Source organism: Oncorhynchus masou, chromosome 18 (genome assembly GCF_036934945.1).
Source record: "Oncorhynchus masou masou isolate Uvic2021 chromosome 18, UVic_Omas_1.1, whole genome shotgun sequence".
Taxonomy (NCBI): Eukaryota; Metazoa; Chordata; class Actinopteri; order Salmoniformes; family Salmonidae; genus Oncorhynchus; species Oncorhynchus masou.
Genome location: NC_088229.1, coordinates 69232149 through 69252052, shown reverse-complemented (window position 1 = coordinate 69252052; position 19904 = coordinate 69232149). Strand labels below are relative to the sequence as shown.

The 19904-nt window shown below is 44.1% G+C and overlaps 1 protein-coding gene across 1 annotated transcript in view; it reads right to left on the bottom strand.

Annotated features, from left to right (window-relative positions):
* LOC135505195 (voltage-dependent T-type calcium channel subunit alpha-1G-like) overlaps positions 1-19904 on the bottom strand; it is a 235965-nt gene that overhangs the window by 20449 nt on the left and 195612 nt on the right. The window contains exons 25-27 of the mRNA XM_064924359.1: positions 16568-16677; positions 11065-11198; positions 8340-8410 (exon numbers count right to left, since the gene is read on the bottom strand). Coding sequence (XP_064780431.1) covers positions 8340-8410; positions 11065-11198; positions 16568-16677 — 315 coding nt within the window. The remainder of the gene's footprint in view (positions 1-8339; positions 8411-11064; positions 11199-16567; positions 16678-19904) is intronic.

Here is a 19904-nt window from a genome sequence, read left to right as displayed (position 1 = left end):
AGGAGAGGAGAAGAGAGGAGAGGAGAGGAGAGGGAGAGGAGAGGAGAGGAGAGGAGAGGAGAAGAGAAGTGAAGAGAAGAGAAGAGGAGGAGAAGAGAGGAGAGGAGACGAGAGGAGAAGAGAGGAGAGGAGAGGAGAGGAGAAGAGAAGAGGAGGAGAAGAGAGGAGAGGAGAGGAGAGGAGAGGAGAGAAGAGGAGGAGAAGAGATGAGAGGAGAAGAGAAGAGAAGAGAAGAGAAAAGAAGAGGAGGAGAAGAGAGGAGAGGAGAGGAGAGGAGAAGAGAGGAGAAGAGAGGAGAAGAGAGGAGAGGAGAGGAGAAGAGAAGAGGAGGAGAAGAGAGGAGAGGAGAGGAGAGGAGAAGAGAGGAGAGGAGAGGAGAAGAGAGGAGAGGAGAAGAGAAGAGAAGCGAAGAGAAGAGAAGAGAAGAGAAGAGAAGAGGAGGAGAAGAGAGGAGAGGAGAGGAGAGGAGAGGAGAGGAGAGGAGAGGAGAGGAGAGGAGAGGAGAGGAGAGGAGAGGAGAAGATGCATTGAGGGGCAGGCCAACACTAAACAAAATTGTAAGTCATTGCTTGGAAAGAGTAAGGCAATGGAGAGGTAGTGGGTTTAGGCCCAGGTACGGTACCGTAAACCTACATTAGAGAGGTAGTGGGTTTAGGCCCAGATACAGTACTGTAAACCTACAATAGAGAGGTAGTGGGTTTAGGCCCAAGTACAGCACCGTAAGCCTACAATAGAGAGGTAGTGGGTTTAGGCCCAGATACGGTACTGTAAACCTACAATAGAGAGGTAGTGGGTTTAGGCCCAGGTACGGTACCGTAAACCTACAATAGAGAGGTAGTGGGTTTAGGCCCAAGTACAGTACTGTAAACCTACAATAGAGAGGTAGTGGGTTTAGCCCAAAGTACAGTACCGTAAACCTACAATAGAGATGTATTGCGTTTAGGCCCAGATACGGTACTGTTAACCCTCAATAGAAGTACGAGGCAGTAGAAGTACTAGGTAGTAGCAGTACTAGGCAGTAGAAGTACTAGCTAGTAGAAGTACTAGGCAGTAGAAGTACTAGGCAGTAGAAGTACTAGGCAGTAGAAGTACTAGGCAGTAGAAGTACTAGGTAGTAGATGTAATAGGCAGTCGAAGTACGAGGTAGTAGAAGTAATAGAAGTACTAGGCAAAAGAATTACTAGGTAGTAGAAGTACTAGGTAATAGAAGTACTAGGCAGTAGAAGTACTAGGTGATAGAAGTACTAGGCAGTAGAAGTACTAGGTAATAGAAGTAATAGGCAGTAGAAGTACTAGGTAATATAAGTACTAGGTAGTAGAAGTACTAGGTAATAGAAGTACTAGGCAGTAGAAGTACTAGGTAATATAAGTACTAGGTAGTAGAAGTACTAGGCAAATCTCTGCTGACCCAAAACATGTCTAACTTATTATCATTATTAATTATGTAGAAATCTGACAAGCTCTAAAGAATTTAACACTGTAGCCGACATCTCACCATCTCTCTCTCTCTCTCTGTCTCTCTCTCTCTGTCTGTCTCTCTCTCTCTGTCTGTCTGTCTCTCTCTCCCTCTCTCTCTCTCTCTCTCTCTCTCTCTCTCTCTCTCTCTCTGTCTCTCTCTCTGTCTCTCTCTCTCTCTCTGTATCTCTCTCTCTCTTTCTGTCTCTCTCTCAGTCTCTCTCTTTCTCTGTCTCTCTCTTTCTCTCTCTCTCTGTCTCTCTCTCTGTCTGTCTCTCTCTCTCTCTCTCTCTCTCAATTCAATTCAATTCAATGGCTTTATTGGCATGGGAAACATGTGTTAACATTGCCAAAGCAAGTAAGGTAGATAATATATAAAGTGAAATAAACAATAAAAATTAACAGTAGACATCACACTTACAGAAGTTTCAAAACAATAAAGACATTACAAATGTCATATTATATATATATATATATATATATATACAGTGTTTTTACAATGTACAAATGGTAAAGGACAATGGTGCGTGTTCTTTCGTGGCAACAGGTCACAAATCTTGCTGCTTTGATGGCACACTGTGGAATTTCACCCAGTAGATATGGGAGTTTTTCAAAATTGGATTTGTTTTCGAATTCTTTGTGGATCTGTGTAATCTGAGGGAAATACAGTGCCTTGCGAAAGTATTCGGCCCCCTTGAACTTTGCGACCTTTTGCCACATTTCAGCCTTCAAACATAAAGATATAAAATTGTATTTTTTTATGAAGAATCAACAACAAGTGGGACACAATCATGAAGTGGAACGACATTTATTGGATATTTCAAACTTTTTTAACAAATCAAAAACTGAAAAATTGGGCGTGCAAAATTATTCTTCACAAAAAAATACAGTTTTATATCTTTATGTTTGAAGCCTGAAATGTGGCAAAAGGTCGCAAAGTTCAAGGGTGTAGAATACTTTCGCAAGTCACTGTATGTCTCTCTAATATGGTCATACATTGGGCAGGAGGTTGGGAAGTGCAGCTCAGTTTCCACCTCATTTTGTGGGCAGTGAGCACATAGCCTGTCTTCTCTTGAGAGCCTTGTCTGCCTACGGCGGCCTTTCTCAATAGCAAGGCTATGCTCGCTGAGTCTGTACATAGTCAAAGATTTCCTTAATTTTGGGTCAGTCACAGTGGTCAGGTATTCTGCCGCTGTGTACTCTCTGTGTAGGGCCAAATAGCATTCTCGTTTGCTCAGTTCTTTCCAATGTGTCAAGTAATTATCTTTTTGTTTTCTCATGATTTGGTCGGGTCTAATTGTGCTGCTGTCCTGGGGCTCTGTAGGGTGTGTTTGTGAACAGAGCCCCAGGACCAGCTTGCTTAGGGGACTCTTCTCCAGGTTCATCTCTCTGTAGGTGATGGCTTTGTTGTGGAAGGTTTGGGAATCGCTTCCTTTTAGGTGGTTATAGAATTTAACAGCTCTTTTCTGGATTTTGATAATTAGTGGGTATCGGCCTAATTCTGCTCTGCATGCATTATTTGGTGTTCTACGTTGTACACGGAGGATATTTTTGCAGAATTCTGCGTGCAGAGTCTCAATTTGGTGTTTGTCCCATTTTGTGAAGTCTTGGTTGGTGAGCGGACCCCAGACCTCACAACCATAAAGGGCAATGGGCTCTATGACTGATTCAAGTATTTTTAGCCAAATCCTAATTGGTCGGTTGAAATGTATGTTCCTTTTGATGGCATAGAATGCCCTTCTTGCCTTGTCTCTCAGATCGTTCACAGCTTTGTGGAAGTTACCTGTGGCGCTGATGTTTAGGCCAAGGTATGTATAGTTTTTTGTGTGCTCTAGGGCAACAGTGTCTAGATGGAATTTGTATTTGTGGTCCTGGTGACTGGACCTTTTTTGGAACACCATTATTTTGGTCTTACTGAGATTTACTGTCAGGGCCCAGGTCTGACAGAATCTGTGCATAAGATCTAGGTGCTGCTGTAGGCCCTCCTTGGTTGGTGACAGAAGTACCAGATCATCAGCAAACAGCAGACATTTGACTTCGGATTCTTGTAGGGTGAGGCCGGGTGCTGCAGACTTTTCTAGTGCCCTAACCCCACGACCCTGTGTGAAGAAATTTGTATGTTTTTTGCCAATTTTAACCGCACACTTGTTGTTTGTGTACATGGATTTTATGATGTCGTATGTTTTACCCCCAACATCACTTTCCATCAGTTTGTATAGCAGACCCTCATGCCAAATCGAGTCTAAGGCTTTTTTGAAATCAAAAAAGCATGAGAAGACTTTGCCTTTGTTTTGGTTTGTTTGGTTGTCAATTAGGGTGTGCAGGGTGAATACATGGTCTGTTGTACGGTAATTTGGTAAAAAGCCAATTTGACATTTGCTCAGTACATTGTTTTCATTGAGGAAGTGTACGAGTCTGCTGTTAATGATAATGCAGAGGATTTTCCCAAGGTTACTGTTGACGCATATTCCACGGTAGTTATTGGGGTCAAATTTGTCTCCATTTTTGTGGATTGGGGTGATCAGTCCTTGGTTCCAAATATTTGGGAAAATGCCAGAGCTAAGGATGATGTTAAAGAGTTTTAGTATAGCCAATTGGAATTTGTTGTCTGTATATTTGATCATTTCATTGAGGATACCATCAACACCACAGGCCTTTTTGGGTTGGAGGGTTTTTATTTTGTCCTGTAACTCATTCAATGTAATTGGAGAATCCAGTGGGTTCTGGTAGTCTTTAATAGTTGATTCTAAGATCTGTATTTGATCATGTATATGTTTTTGCTCTTTATTCTTTGTTATAGAGCCAAAAAGATTGGAGAAGTGGTTTACCCATACATCTCCATTTTGGATAGATAATTCTTTGTGTTGTTGTTTGTTTAGTGTTTTTCAATTTTCCCAGAAGTGGTTAGAGTCTATGGATTCTTCAATTACATTGAGCTGATTTCTGACATGCTGTTCCTTCTTTTTCCGTAGTGTATTTCTGTATTGTTTTAGTGATTCACCATAGTGAAGGCGTAGAGTCAGGTTTTCAGGGTCTCTATGTTTTTGGTTGGACAGGTTTCTCAATTTCTTTCTTAGATTTTTGCATTCTTCATCAAACCATTTGTCATTGTTGTTAATTTTCTTCGGTTTTCTATTTGAGATATTTAGATTTGATAGGGAAGCTGAGAGGTCAAATATACTATTAAGATTTTCTACTGCCAAGTTTACACCTTCACTATTACAGTGGAACGTTTTACCCAGGATATTGTCTAAAGGGGATTGAATTTGTTGTTGCCTAATTGTTTTTTGGTAGGTTTCCAAACTGCATTCCTTCCATCTATAGCATTTCTTAATGTTACTCAGTTCCTTTGGCTTTGATGCCTCATGATTGAGTATTGCTCTGTTTAAGTAGACTGTGATTTTGCTGTGGTCTGACAGGGGCTGACTGTGAACGCTCTGAGAGACTCTGGGTTGAGGTCAGTGATAAAGTAGTCTACAGTACTACTGCCAAGAGATGAGCTATAGGTGTACCTACCATAGGAGTCCCCTCAAAGCCTACCATTGACTATGTACATACCCAGCGTGCGACAGAGCTGCAGGAGTTGTGACCCGTTTTTGTTGGTTATGTTGTCATAGTTATGCCTAGGGGGGCATATGTGGGAGGGAATGCTGTCACCTCCAGGCAGGTGTTTGTCCCCCTGTGTGCTGAGGGTGTCCGGTTCTGGCATTTAGGTCGCCACAGACTAGTACATGTCCCTGGGCCTGGAAATGATTAATTTCCCCCTCCAGGATGGAGAAGCTGTCTTCATTAAAATATGGGGATTCTAGTGGGGGGATATAGGTAGCACACAGGAGGACATTTTTCTCTGTTAGGATAATTTCCTTTTTAATTTCTAGCCAAATGTAGAATGTTCCTGTTTTGATTAATTTAATGGAGTGAGTTAGGTCTGCTCTATACCAAATTAGCATACCCCCTGAGTCCCTTCCCTGTTTCATACCTGGTAGTTTGGTGGATGGGACTACCAGCTCTCTGTAAACTAGAGGGCAACCAGTGGGTCTGTCCCCTCTATACCAGTTGTCTTGCAGGATGACAATGTCTGTATTACTGATTTCTTTGGTGAAGTCCGGGTTTCTGCTCTTCAGGCCAAAGGCAGATGACCTCAAGCCTTGGATATTCCAGGATGATATAGTGAAGGCTTTTTGTTCCATAGAGTGTCCAATGTTGTTGGTCGTGGTTTGGCCTCAGGCCAGTAAGTGTGAGCAGAGCCTGCTGAGCATCTGGTACATGCCATTGGCTTGGGTGAATGTGAGAGTGGGGTATGTGTGGCTTCCTCTCTCTGTCTCTGTCTCTGTCTCTCTGTCTCAATCTCTCTCTCTCTCTCTATGTCTCTGTCTCTCTCTCTCTCTCTCTCTCTCTCTCTCTCTCTGTCTCTGTCTCTGTCTCTCTGTCTCTGTCTCTGTCTCTGTCGCTGTCTCTGTCTCTGTCTCTCTCTCTGTCTCTGTCTCTGTCTCTGTCTCTGTCTCTGTCTCTCTCTCTGTCTCTGTCTCTGTCTCTGTCTCTCTCTCTCTCTGTCTCTGTCTCTCTCTCTCTCTCTCTGTCTCTCTCTCTGTCTCTGTCTCTCCCTCTCTGTCTCTCTCTCTCCATCTCTCTCTCTCTCTCTTTCTCTCTCTCTCTGTCTCTCTCTCTCTGTCAAATTCAAATTCAAATTCAAATTCAAGCTGCTTTATTGGCATGAAAAACATTGTGTCAATATTGCCAAAGCAACAATGTATACAATATACATTGTAACAAAATTATAAATGATAGCAAATAATAATATAAAATGGTAGTAAATAATAATACAAAATTAAATACAAAAATAATAACAATAAAATGGTAACAGTCAATAGTAGAAATGTAATAAATATAAAATCAAGTTATGGAAAATGAAACTATAACTAAATAATGGTCATCTTCTCCTTTATATCAGTACTACAACTACAATCATCATTACTATGAGTACTACTACCATCACTAAACTGTTATCACTACCATTACCACCCATATTTGGAATGATAAACATTAATAATTATAGTAATAACAATAATAGTAATCTGTCTCTCCCCCTCTCTCTCTCTCCCTCTCTCTCTCTACCTATGTGTCTTTCTCCCTCTGTGTCTCTCTCCCTCTGTGTCTCTCTCCCTCTGTGTCTCTCTCCCTCTGTGTCTCTCTCCTCTCTGTGTCTCTCTCCCTCTCTGTGTCTCTCTCCCTCTCTGTGTATCTCTCCCTCTCTGTGTCTCTCTCCCTCTCTGTGTCTCTCTCCCTCTCTGTGTCTCTCTCCCTCTCTGTGTCTCTCTCTCCCTCTCTGTGTCTCTCTCCCTCTCTGTGTCTCTCTCCCTCTCTGTGTCTCTCTCCCTCTCTCTGTCTCTCTCCCTCTCTGTGTCTCTCCCCCTCTCTGTGTCTCTCTCCCTCTCTGTGTCTCTCTCCCTCTCTGTGTCTCTCACCCTCTCTGTGTCTCTCTCCCTCTCTGTGTCTCTCACCCTCTCTGTGTCTCTCTCTCCCTCTCTGTGTCTCTCTCCCTCTCTGTGTCTCTCTCCCTCTCTGTGTCTCTCTCTCCCTCTCTGTCTCTCTCCCTCTCTGTGTCTCTCTCCGTCTCCCTCTCTGTGTCTCTCTCTCTCCCTCTCTGTGTCTCTCTCCCTCTCTGTGTCTCTCTCCCTCTCTGTGTCTCTCTCTCTCTCTCTGTGTCCCTCCCTCCCTATCTGTGTCTCTCTCTCTCTCTGTGTCTCTCCCTCTCTGTGTCTCTCACCCTCTCTGTGTCTCCCTCCCTCTCTGTCTCTCTCTCTCCCTGTGTCTCTCACCCTCTCTGTGTCTCTCTCCCTCTCTGTGTCTCTCTCCCTCTCTCTGTCTCTCTCCCTCTCTCTCTATCTGTTTCTCACAGATTTACGTACAGAATAATATGAAATGCTCTGAGACCAGGTTGAAGATTCTGTAAACTAGTTGCTATGGTAAAGAGATTCCTGTCTGAAGGAAATACCCCAGGATGAAACATGGATGAATATTATAGTAGAAGGTGAAGAAGATTAGTAATTGCATCTAATGGGAGTAAGTCAAATCGGCGATTCAACTGTAAACCAATTGAAAAGGCTAAATGTAGCTGTCTCAGAGAGAAAGAACATGCATAGTCATCTGGTTGTAGTACTTTTGGCTAGTGCTTCTACTACCTAGTACTTCTACTGCCTAGTACTTCTATGACCTAGTACTTCTATTACCTAGTACTTCTATTACCTAGTACTTCTATGACCTAGTACTTCTATTACCTAGTACTTCTACTGCCTAGTACTTATATTACCTAGTACTTCTATTATCTAGTACTTCTACTACCTAGTACTTCTACTACCTAGTACTTCGACTGCCTACTACATCTACTGCCTAGTACTTCTACTGCCTAGTACTTCTACTGCCTAGTACTTCTACTGCCTAGTACTTCTATGACCTAGTACTTCTATTACCTAGTACTTCTACTGCCTAGTACTTCTATTACCTAGTACTTCTACTGCCTAGTACTTCGACTGCCTAGTACTTCTACTACCTAGTACTTCTACTGCCTAGTACTTCTACTGCCTAGTACTTCTACTGCCTAGTACTTCTACTTCCTAGTACTTCTATTGCCTAGTAATTCTACTAACTAGTACTTCTACTACCCAGTACTTTGACTGCCTAGTATTTCTTCTGCCTATTACAGATACTGCCTAGTACTTCTACTGCCTAGTACTTCTACTGCCTAGTACTTGTACCACCTAGTACTTCTACTACCCAGTACTTTGACTGCCTAATATTTCTACTACATACTGCCTAGTTATTCCACTACCTGGTACTTCCACTTCCTATTACTCCTACTACCTAGTACTTCTACGGTACTTTACCTGAGGCAGGGCCTGCATGACCGTGTCCAGCAACGCTCTCATCCCCACTGCCATCTTCAGTAGCTTCAGCACTGACGGCACACACACACACACACACACACACACACACACACGCAAAAAAAATTACATTTGGGAATAACTGTAGTAAAACATATCCGGTGAGATACTAATGGAGATTCTCTGATGATGTCACTGACAGGGTGCTGGAGGAGGTGGTGGAGGAGGAGGAGGAGGAGGAGGAGGAGGAGGAGGCAGGGTTAATTGGTAGCAGTGGAGGACGGCCACAACATGAATGAAAGAACTGTCTGTTTGAAGTTGACAAATAATCCAGAGGAGCAGGCTTCTACACACACACACACACACACACACACACACACACACACACACACACACACACACACACACACACACACACACACACACACACACACACACACACACACACACGCAAGCATGCACACACACACACACTTTGAGCGGGTGTTAGGGTTCTGTGTGACAATAATCAATAAGGACTTGAACCGCTAGACATTTCATTACAGTCAGACTGAACAGATGAGCTTCCCCACCTCTCCTCTACCTCCTCTCTACCTCTCCTCTATCTCTCCTCTATCTCTTCTCTACCTCCTCTATCTCTTCTCTACCTCCTCTCTACCTCTCCTCTACCTCTCCTCTATCTCTTCTCTACCTCCTCTCTACCTCCTCTCTACCTCTCCTCTATCTCTTCTCTACCTCCTCTCTACCTCTCCTCTATCTCTCCTCTACCTCCTCTCTATCTCTCCTCTACCTCCTCTCTACCTCTCCTCTATCTCTCCTCTACCTCCTCTCTACCTCTCCTCTCCCTCTCCTCTCCCTCTACCGCTCCTCTACCTCTCCTCTACCTCTCCTCTACCTCCTCTCTACCTCTCCTCTCCCTCTCCTCTCCCTCTACCGCTCCTCTACCGCTCCTCTACCTCTTCTCTACCTCCTCTCTACCTGTCCTTCTACCTCTCTTCTACCTCTCAGCTACCTCTCCTCTACCTCTCCTCTACCTCCCCTCTACCTCTCCTCTACCTCTCCTCTACATCCTCTCTACCTCTCCTCTATCTCTTCTCTACCTCCTCTCTACCTCTCCTCTCCCTCTACCGCTCCTCTACCTCTTCTCTACCTCCTCTCTACCTGTCTTTCTACCTCTCTTCTACCTCTCCGCTACCTCTCCTCTACCTCTCCTCTACCTCCCCTCTACCTCTACTCTACCTCTACTCTACCTCTCCTCTACCCCCTCTCTACCTGTCTTTCTACCTCTCTTCCACCTCTCTGCTACCTCTCCTCTACCTCTCCTCTACCTCTCCTCTACCTCCTCTCTTCCATCCTCTCCTCTTCCTCTACCGCTCCTCTAACTCACTTCTACCTCTCCTCTACCTCCTCTCTCATCTACCTCTCCTCTACCTCCGTTCTACCTCTCCTCTACCTCTCCTCTACCTCTTCTCTACCTCTTCTCTACCTCTTCTCTACCTCCCCTCTACCTCTCCCTCTCCTCTACCTCCCCTCTAACTCTCCTCTACCTCTTCTCTACCTCTTCTCTACCTCTTCTCTACCTCCCCTCTACCTCCCCTCTACCTCTCCTCTACCTCTCCTCTACCCCTCCTCTACCCCTCCTCTACCTCCTCACTCATCATTCACTACATCTCCTCTTCCTCTGTCACCTTTTACCATCATGTCTCCTTCTATAAACAGACAGTAATTCTCTGTCCCTGTCTCCTTCTATAAACAGGCAGTAATTCACTGTCCCTGTCTCCTTTCTGTAAACAGGCAGTAATTATCGGTCCCTGTCTCCTTTCTGTAAACAGACAGTAATTCTCTCTCCCTGTCTCCTTTCTGTAAACAGGCAGTAATTCTCTGTCCCTGTCTCCTTTCCTTTCTCTTCCTGTCCCTCCCAGTCTGTCTCCCTGAGCTCACCACTGTCTCCTCCTGTCTCTCCCAGCCTGTCTCCCTGAGCTCACCACTGTCTCCTCCTGTCCCACCCAGCCTGTCTCCCTGAGCTCACCACTGTCTCCTCCTGTCCCTCCCAGTCTGTCTCCCTGAGCTCACCACTGTCTCCTCCTGTCCCTCCCAGTCGGTCTCCCTGAGCTCACCACTGTCTCCTCCTGTCCCTCCCAGTCTGTCTCCCTGAGCTCACCACTGTCTCCTCCTGTCCCTCCCAGTCTGTCTCCCTGAGCTCACCACTGTCTCCTCCTGTCCCTCCCAGCCTGTCTCCCTGAGCTCACCACTGTCTCCTCCTGTCCCTCCCAGCCTGTCTCCCTGAGCTCAACACTGTCTCCTCCTGTCCCTCCCAGCCTGTCTCCCTGAGTCCCCTCCCTCTCTGTCCTGTGTGTGTGAGATGGCTTTGTTCCCGGTGCCATCTGGTCACTTCACACCTTACCAGGGATGCTTTGGGGCCAGCCACACAAAAAGAGGAGAAACCCTGGAAACGCTGCTTACAACCCATATTAAAACAGAAGGACAGTAACGGAGGAGGATTTAGTGTGTGTACTTGTGTGTGTGTGTAGAGAGAAAAACAGAGAGATAATGCGTGTGAGTGTGTGTGTGTGTGTGTGTGTGTGTGTGTGTGTGTGTGTGTGTGTGTGTGTGTGTGTGTGTGTGTGTGTGTGTGTGTGTGTGTGTGTGTGTGTGTGTGTGTGTGTGTGTGTACGTGTGTGTGTGTGTGTGTGTGGACATGTGTACATGTATGTGTGTTTGTCTACACCTCTTGCTATCCTCAGTACTCTCATGATCCTGATGATAGTAGGGTTGATGGGCAGGGATGCGTTGACCTCAATCTCCTCCAGAGTGATGCCCATGATGGACAGCAACACTATGGCCAGATCCAGCTGGTTCCACCTACAACACACACACACACAGGTCATGTTATACACACACACAGGTCATGTTATACACACACACACGTCATGTTATATACACACACACAGGTCATGTTATACACACACACAGGTCATGTTATACACACACAGGTCATGTTATACACACACAGGTCCTGTTATACACACACAGGTCATGTTATACACACACACACAGGTCATGTTATACACACACAGGTCATGTTATACACACACAGGTCATGTTATACACACACAGGTCATGTTATACACACACATGTCATGTTATACACACACACAGGTCATGTTATACACACACACACACATGTCATGTTATACACACACACAGGTCATGTTATACACACACACACAGGTCATGTTATACACACACACACACACACATGTCATGTTATACACACACACAGGTCATGTTATACACACACACAGGTCATGTTATACACACACACACAGGTCATGTTATACACACAGGTCATGTTATACACACACACAGGTCATGTTATACACACACACAGGTCATGTTATACACACACACACAGGTCATGTTATACACACACACAGGTCATGTTATACACACACACAGGTCATGTTATATACACACCAATAACACACAGTCAGGTAGCATACATCGGTAGAGACCACAAGGCTGCAACAGAAGACCCCAGACAATTGGAGGACCTGGACCATCTACGGTGTTTCATTAGAGCAAATGTCTGAAGTAATATGATGAGACAAATCACTGATACACTCGCTCGCCGAGATGACAGTAGATGACGGCAGGACTAAAACCATAAAGATCACTGTGAACGTGCTTCTCCAAGCCGAGCAGAACTGTTGATGAGAGCACAATGTGGAAACGTTTTTCCATTTCTGTTCCAGCATTGTGTTGGAATGTGGGACTGTGTGTGAGTGTTGGACTGTGTGTGTGTGTGTGTGTGTGTGTGTGTGTGTGTGTGTGTGTGTGTGTGTGTGTGTGTGTGTGTGTGTGTGTGTGTGTGTGTGTGTGTGTGTGTGTGTGTGTGTGTGTTGTGGTCCAACCCATAAACCCCCCTGCCATTGTTAAGCATGTCTGCTAATTCATCATATTTCTCTTCATTTGCCAGTGTCCAGTGTGTGTGTTGTGTGTGTGTGTGTGTGTGTGTGTGTTCCCTGAGGGCAGGGTACGACGCAACTCGATAGTTTCTCCATGATGTCAGCATCTACTCGGAGTGCATGAATCAACAATATAGGCAATAACTTTAATCACAATGATTTTATATTGGACCCCTGAAGGGCCTGGCTACCTGTGTGTATGTGTGTGTGTGTGTGTGTGTGTGTGTGTGTGTGTGTGTGTGTGTGTGTGTGTGTGTGTGTGTGTGTGTGTGTGTGTGTGTGTGTGTGTGTGTGTGTGTGTGTACATAGTCCTGTATGTGGTTGCATGTGTGTGCGCACATGCAATAGAAAATTAGAGGGAGTGAAGAAGATGCGTCTAGCACCTTGCTGATGCCAACCTGGCGTGTTGGATTCAATATGGCATTGTCTAGATAGATGGATGTATATTTGAGAGAGAGAGAGAGAGAGAGAGAGAGAGAGAGAGAGAGAGAGAGAGAGAGAGAGAGAGAGAGACCATTACCATGGCAATCTCCAGGATGGGACATTCCCACAGACCCTGTCAGCATGGACACGGTTTGAGGTGTGAAGACTGATGAAGCTTGAATCACCAAACTAATGTTACTGTGTGAATTAAAATACTGTTTTAATTTGGTTTGAAATTTGATATTGTCTTTATTGCATTGTTTTCTGATTGATGTATTCTAAAGTGCCAGCAGCATAACAACCTGCAGCCCACTGCTGACTTGCCTCTGAAGCTGGGAAGAGTTGGTCCAGTAGGAGATACGCCGGTCTGATGAAATATCCCAATGCCCCAGGGCAGTGGTTGGGGACATTGCCCTGAGTAAGGTGCTGTCATTCCGATGGAACGTTGAACAGATGTGTCTCTCTGTGGTCACTAAAGATCCGATGGCACATATCATAAGAGTAGGGGTGTCCTGATTACATTCCCAATCTGGCCCTCATACCATCACGCGCCACCTAATCATCTTCAGCTTCCAATTGGCTCATTCATCTCCCCTGTAACTATACCTCAGGTCGTTGCTGTAAATGACATGTTCTCAGTCAACGTAACTGGTTAAATAAATACATCAAAAAGTGTCTGGATTTAAATTGTATGTTGGGTTTCTTGGTAATCAGGCTGTTGTTTGGTCATACCATTTAAATGGAGTTGATTAGACTAGAATCTGGGTGTGTTGCTCCTGCATTTTGTTTTCACTAGGAAAGTGCAAAGAAAAGTTAATTCAGGTTGGGGGGGGTAAATGTTACAACGGGCAAAACGAGTGATGTAAGCGACTTGAGGTCGGGGGGGGGGGCTTGAGCGTGGTCACATTGATCGCCGGTGCCAAGCGTGTCGGTTTCACCCTTTCAGAAATGGACGCCCTCCTGGGCTTTTCACCTACGACAGCGTCTAGGGTTTATCACTTAGAACCACTTAGAGATTGGCCTACTTTTTTCAACATTCTGTTAAAAATCGCGCAACATTTCAACGTCCTGCTACTTATGCCAGGAATATAGTATATGCATATGATTAGTATGTGTGCATAGAAAACACTCTGAAGTTTCTAGAACTGGTTCAATGGTGTCTGTGACTATAACAAAACGAGTTCCGTGGTCAAAATCGCCAGAGAACCTGGACACTAAATCGACGAAGAAATAATCAATCCGCCAGTCCATGTATTGTCTATTGGAAGGAAAAATACTTAAGGCTGAGAATACAGTTCCTATAGCTTCCACATGATGTCGCCAGTGTTGTGATTTCGATTCAACTAAATCGTTGGTCATCTGAGTAATAGCCACATCCGGTTGTCAAGTCCACAGCTGTAAACAATGGAACCGGAAAAGTTGGTTACGTTTCCCAAACTTGTGCTTATTGAATACAGATCGCTCCGTGATCAATCTGATCGTTTATTAACGTTTAGTAATATCTAACAATGGATTACAGAAGTAGTGTGAAGTATTTTGTCAAAGTTGATAGGCAACTTTTTTAATTTTAAAAAATAACGTTGCGTTTAAAAAATGTGTTTTTACTGGATCTGACGGTGTTCATAAATTGACATTTTGGGTACACAAGGACCGATTTAATCGAAAAAAAGACCCAATTGTGATGTTTATGGGACATATAAGAGTGCCAACAAAGAATCTCGTCAAAGGTAATGAATGTTTTATATTTCATTTCTGCGTATTGTGTAGCGCCGGCTACGCTAATTCCTTTGTTTACGTCCCCTTCTGGTATTTCGGGGTGTTGCCTGCTATCAGATAAAAGCTTCTCATGCTTTCGCCGAAAAGCATTTTACAAATCTGACTCGTTGGCTAGATTCACAACGAGTGTAGCTTGAATTGAGTACTCTGCATGTGAATTTTAATGAACGTTTGAGTTTTAACGAGTGCTATTAGCATTTGGCGTAGCGCATTTGCATTTATTGTTGGCAGGGGGTGCGGTTGCGTCCCGGGTGGGCCAGAGAGGTTAAGGGCCTATAGCAGTTATCCACATGATGATGGACTGAGATGAATGTAGTTTATTATTATCAAACGCAATTTCAACCTCGACTATGTTCAGTGGGGAAGCCAAGGGTTTTAAAGCTACGATAAAGCTACGATAGCACTGTGTTTTACCAGCGTTTAACCTGTTGCGTCACGCAATCCCGGATCCGGGATTCTATTTATAGCCTCAAGCTCATTAGCATAACGCAACGTTAACTATTCATGAAAATCGCAAATGAAATGAAATAAATATATTTGCTCTCAAGCTTAGACTTTTGTTAACAATACTGTCATCTCAGATTTTCAAAATATGCTTTTCAACCATAGCTAAACAAGCATTTGTGTAAGAGTATTGATTGCTAACATAGCTATAAGCCTAGAATTCAGCCAGCAACATTTTCACAAAAACAAGAAAATAATTCAAATAAAATCATTTACCTTTGAAGAACTTCAGATGTTTTCAATGAGGAGACTCTCAGTTAGATAGCAAATGTTCAGTTTTTCAAAAAAATATTATTTGTGTAGGACAAATCGCTCCGTTTTGTTCACGTTTGGCTATGAAAAAAACCTGTATACAGTTATAGCCTCAAGCTCATTAGCATAATGTAACGTTAACGATTTCTGAAAATCGCAAATAAAATGAAAATAATGCGCCTGCTCTAAAGCTTAGCCTTTTCTTAACAACACTGTCATCTCAGATTTTCAAAATATGCTTTTGAACCATCGCTATTCACTAATTTGTGTAAGAGTATGCTAAGCTAGCTTAGCATTTTGAGTAGCATTTAGCAGGCAACATTTTCACAAAAACCAGATAACCAAATAAATAAAATCATTTACCTTTGAAGAGCTTCGGATGTTTTCAATGAGGAGACTCTCAGTTAGATAGCAAATGTTCAGTTTTTCCTGAAAGCATCTTTGTGTAGGAGAAATCGCTCCGTTTTGTACATCACATTTGGCTACCGAAACGAACCGAAAATTCAGTCACCAACAACGTCAAACTTTTTCCGAATTAACTCCATAATATCGACCGAAACATGGCAAACGTTGTTTGGAATCAATCCTCAAGGTGTTTTTTCACATATCTCTTCATTGATATATCGTTCGTGGAAGCCTGCTTTCTTCTCTGAATTCCATGGAAAAATACTTGCAGCTGAGGTTTGCGCACCAATTTCGGCGCAGGACACCGGGCGGACACCTGGTAAATGTGGTCTCTTATGGTCAATCTTCCAATGATATGCCTACAAATACGTCACAATGCTGCAGACACCTTGGGGAAACGACAGAAAGGGCAGACTCATTCCTCTCGCATTCACAGCCATATAAGGAGACAATGGAAAACGGAGCCTCAAAAATCCTGCTAATTTCCTGGATGCCGTTTCATCTTGGTTTTTCCTTGTAGCTCACGTTGTAGGGCACGCACAGAAAATATCTTTGCAGTTCTGGAAACGTCAGAGTGTTTTCTTTCCAAAGCTACCAATTATATGCATAGTCGAGCATCTTTTTGTGGCAAAATATTGCGCTTAAAACGGGAACGTCTTTTTATCCAAAAATGATATAGCGCCCCTAGAGTTTCAAGAGCTTTCCAGCGATGCACCTTTCCACTAACTCACAAACCTCGCTGCTTCGTCTGAACTCTTCTGAAGGGGCCTCTGGACCCATAATGTACTGAACTTGGATCAGGTCCCCCACCATTTCTATATAATCATATTCATTCTGGACTAAAAAAATTAAAACTGATCCTGGACCAGCACTCCTACTCTGAGACAAAGTGTGACCTCTGACCTGTCCTTGAAGAAGCGTCGTAAGCCGAAGGCCACCAGCTTGAAGACAGACTCCAGGACGAAGATGAGGGTGAAGATGTAGTTGCAGATCTTCAGCGCCTCGTCCAACTCCTGGAGAGCGAGAGGGAGGGAGGGAGGGAGTTGAAGGAGAGGGAGGGAGGAATGGAAGGAGAGGGAGGGGAGAGAGAGGAAGGATTGGAAGGAGAGGAAGGGGAGAGGGAGGGAGGAATGGAAGGAGAGGAATTGAAGGAGAGGGATGGGGTGGTGGGAGGGAGGTAGGGAGGGAGGAATGGAAGGAGAGGAATGGAAGGAGAGGGAGGGAGGAATGGAAGGAGAGGGAGGGAGGAATGGAAGGAGAGGAAGGGAGGAATAGAAGGAGAGGGAGGGTGGAATGGAAGGAGAGGGAGGGAGGAATGGAAGGAGAGGAAGGAACGAGGATTAGTATTACAATATTCCATAGGTTGCAGTTATTATAGTCTCTCTCCTCTGACGTTCCACTCTCCCAGAATAACCAATTTCCCCGAGTAATATTCTCCAAACCACCATCCCACTCTCTCCCTCTCCTCTACCTCCCCCTCTCATTCTCTCTGAAAAGGCTAACAGTATGAACGTGTCTTGGAGCCTGGGGGAATTAACGATGCCCTTCTCTCTTTTCCAAGTAGGCATATAGTTAGATGATCAGACAAATAACTCTACAGGGATTTACTGACTCATCTGGCCACCCACTCCTCCTTACCCTCATCTCTCTCTCTGTCTCTCTCTCTCTACCACCCTCATCTCTGCCTGTCTCTCTCTACTACCCTCATCTCTCTCTCTCTCTCTCTCTCTCTCTCTACCACCATCATCTCTCATCTCTCTCTCTCTGTCTCTCTCTCTACCACCCTCATCTCTCTCTGTCTCTCTACCACCCTCATCTCTCTCAATTCAATTCAATTCAATTTCAATTCAAGGGGCTTTATTGGCATGGGTAACAAGTGTTAACATTGCCAAAGCAAGTAAGGTAGATAATATATAAAGTGAAATAAACAATAAAAATTAACAGTAGACATCACACATACAGAAGTTTCAAAACAATAAAGACATTACAAATGTCGTATTATATATATATATATATATATATATACAGTGTTTTTACAATGTGCAAATGGTAAAGGACACAAGTTAAAATAAATAAGCATAGATATGGGTTGTATTTACAATGGTGCGTGTTCTTCACTGGTTGCCCTTTTCTCGTGGCAACAGGTCACAAATCTTGCTGCTCTGATGGCACACTGTGGAATTTCACCCAGTAGATATGGGAGTTTTTCAAAATTGGATTTGTTTTCGAATTCTTTGTGGATCTGTGTAATCTGAGGGAAATATGTCTCTCTAATATGGTCATACATTGGGCAGGAGGTTAGGAAGTGCAGCTCAGCTTCCACCTCATTTTGTGGGCAGTGAGCACATAGCCTGTCTTCTCTTGAGAGCCATGTCTGTCTACGGCGGCCTTTCTCAATAGCAAGGCTATGCTCGCTGAGTCTGTACATAGTCAAAGCTTTCCTTAATTTTGGGTCAGTCACAGTGGTCAGGTATTCTGCCGCTGTGTACTCTCTGTGTAGGGCCAAATAGCATTCTAGTTTGCTCTCTCTCTCTCTCTCTCTCTCTCTGTCTCTACTGCACTCATCTCTTTCTCTCTCTCTCTACCACCCTCATCTCTCTCTCTCTCTCTCTACCACCCTCATCTCTCTCTCTCTACCACCCTCGTCTCAATTCAATTCAATTCAAGGGGCTTTATTGGCATGGGAAACATGTGTTAACATTGCCAAAGCAAGTAAGGTAAACAATAAAAATTAACAGTAGACATCACACATACAGAAGTTTCAAAACAATAAAGACATTACAAATGTCATATTATATATATATATATATATATATATATATATATATATATATATATATATATATACAGTGTTTTTACAAGGTACAAATGGTAAAGGACACAAGATAAAATAAATAAGCATAGATATGGATTGTATTTACAATGGTGTTTGTTCCTCACTGGTTGCCCTTTTCTCGTGGCAACAGGTCACAAATATTGCTGCTCTGATGGCACACTGTGGAATTTCACCCAGTAGATATGGGAGTTTTTCAAAATTGGATTTGTTTTCGAATTCTTTGTGGATCTGTGTAATCTGAGGGAAATATGTCTCTCTAATATGGTCATACATTGGGCAGGAGGTTAGGAAGTGCAGCTCAGTTTCCACCTCATTTTGTGGGCAGTGAGCACATAGCCTGTCTTCTCTTGAGAGCCATGTCTGCCTACGGCGGCCTTTCTCAATAGCAAGGCTATGCTCGCTGAGTCTGTACATAGTCAAAGCTTTCCTTAATTTTGGGTCAGTCACAGTGGTCAGGTATTCTGCCGCTGTGTACTCTCTGTGTAGGGCCAAATAGCATTCTAGTTTGCTCTGTTTTTTTGTTAATTCTTTCCAATGTGTCAAGTAATTATCTTTTTGTTTTCTCATGATTTGGTTGGGTCTAATTGTGCTGCTGTCATGGGGCTGTCATGGGGCTCGTCTCTCTCTCTCTCTCTCTCTCTCTGTCTGTCTCTACCGTGCTCATCTCTCTCTCTCTCTACCACCCTCATCTCTCTCTCTCTCTCTCTCTCTCTCTCTCTCTCTCTCTCTCTCTCTCTCTCTCTCTCTCTACCACCCTCATCTCTCTCTCTCTCTCTACCACCCCATACCTCTCTCTCTACCACCCTCATCTCTCTCTCTCTCTCTCTCTCTCTCTCTCTCTCTCTCTCTCCCCCACCCTCATCTCTCTCTCTCTAACACCCTCATCTCTCTCTCTCTGTCTCTACCACCCTCATATCTCTGTGTCTCTCTCTACCACCCTCATCTCTCTCTCTCTCTCTGCCATCCTCATCTCTCTCTCTCTCTCTCTCCCTACCACCCTCATCTCTCTCTCTGTCTCTACCACCCTCATATCTCTCTGTCTCTCTCTACCACCCTCATCTCTCTCTCTCTCTCTCTCTACCATCCTCATCTCTCTCTCTCTCTCTTGTGACCTGTGACCAAATCTTGTGACCTGGTCACAAATCTTGTGACCACAAATCTCTCTCCCTCTCTCTACCACCCTCATCTCTCTCTCTCTATCACCCTCATCTCTCTCTCTCTCTCTGTCTCTCTCTCTCTACCACCCTCATCTCTCTCTTTCTCTCTCTCTTTCTCTCTCTGTCTCTACCACCCTCCTCTCTCTCTCTCTCTCTCTCTCTCTCTCTCTCTCTCTCTCTCTCTCTCTCTCTATCTGTGTCTCTACCACCCTCATCTCTCTCTCTCTCTGTCTCTCTTCTCTCTCTC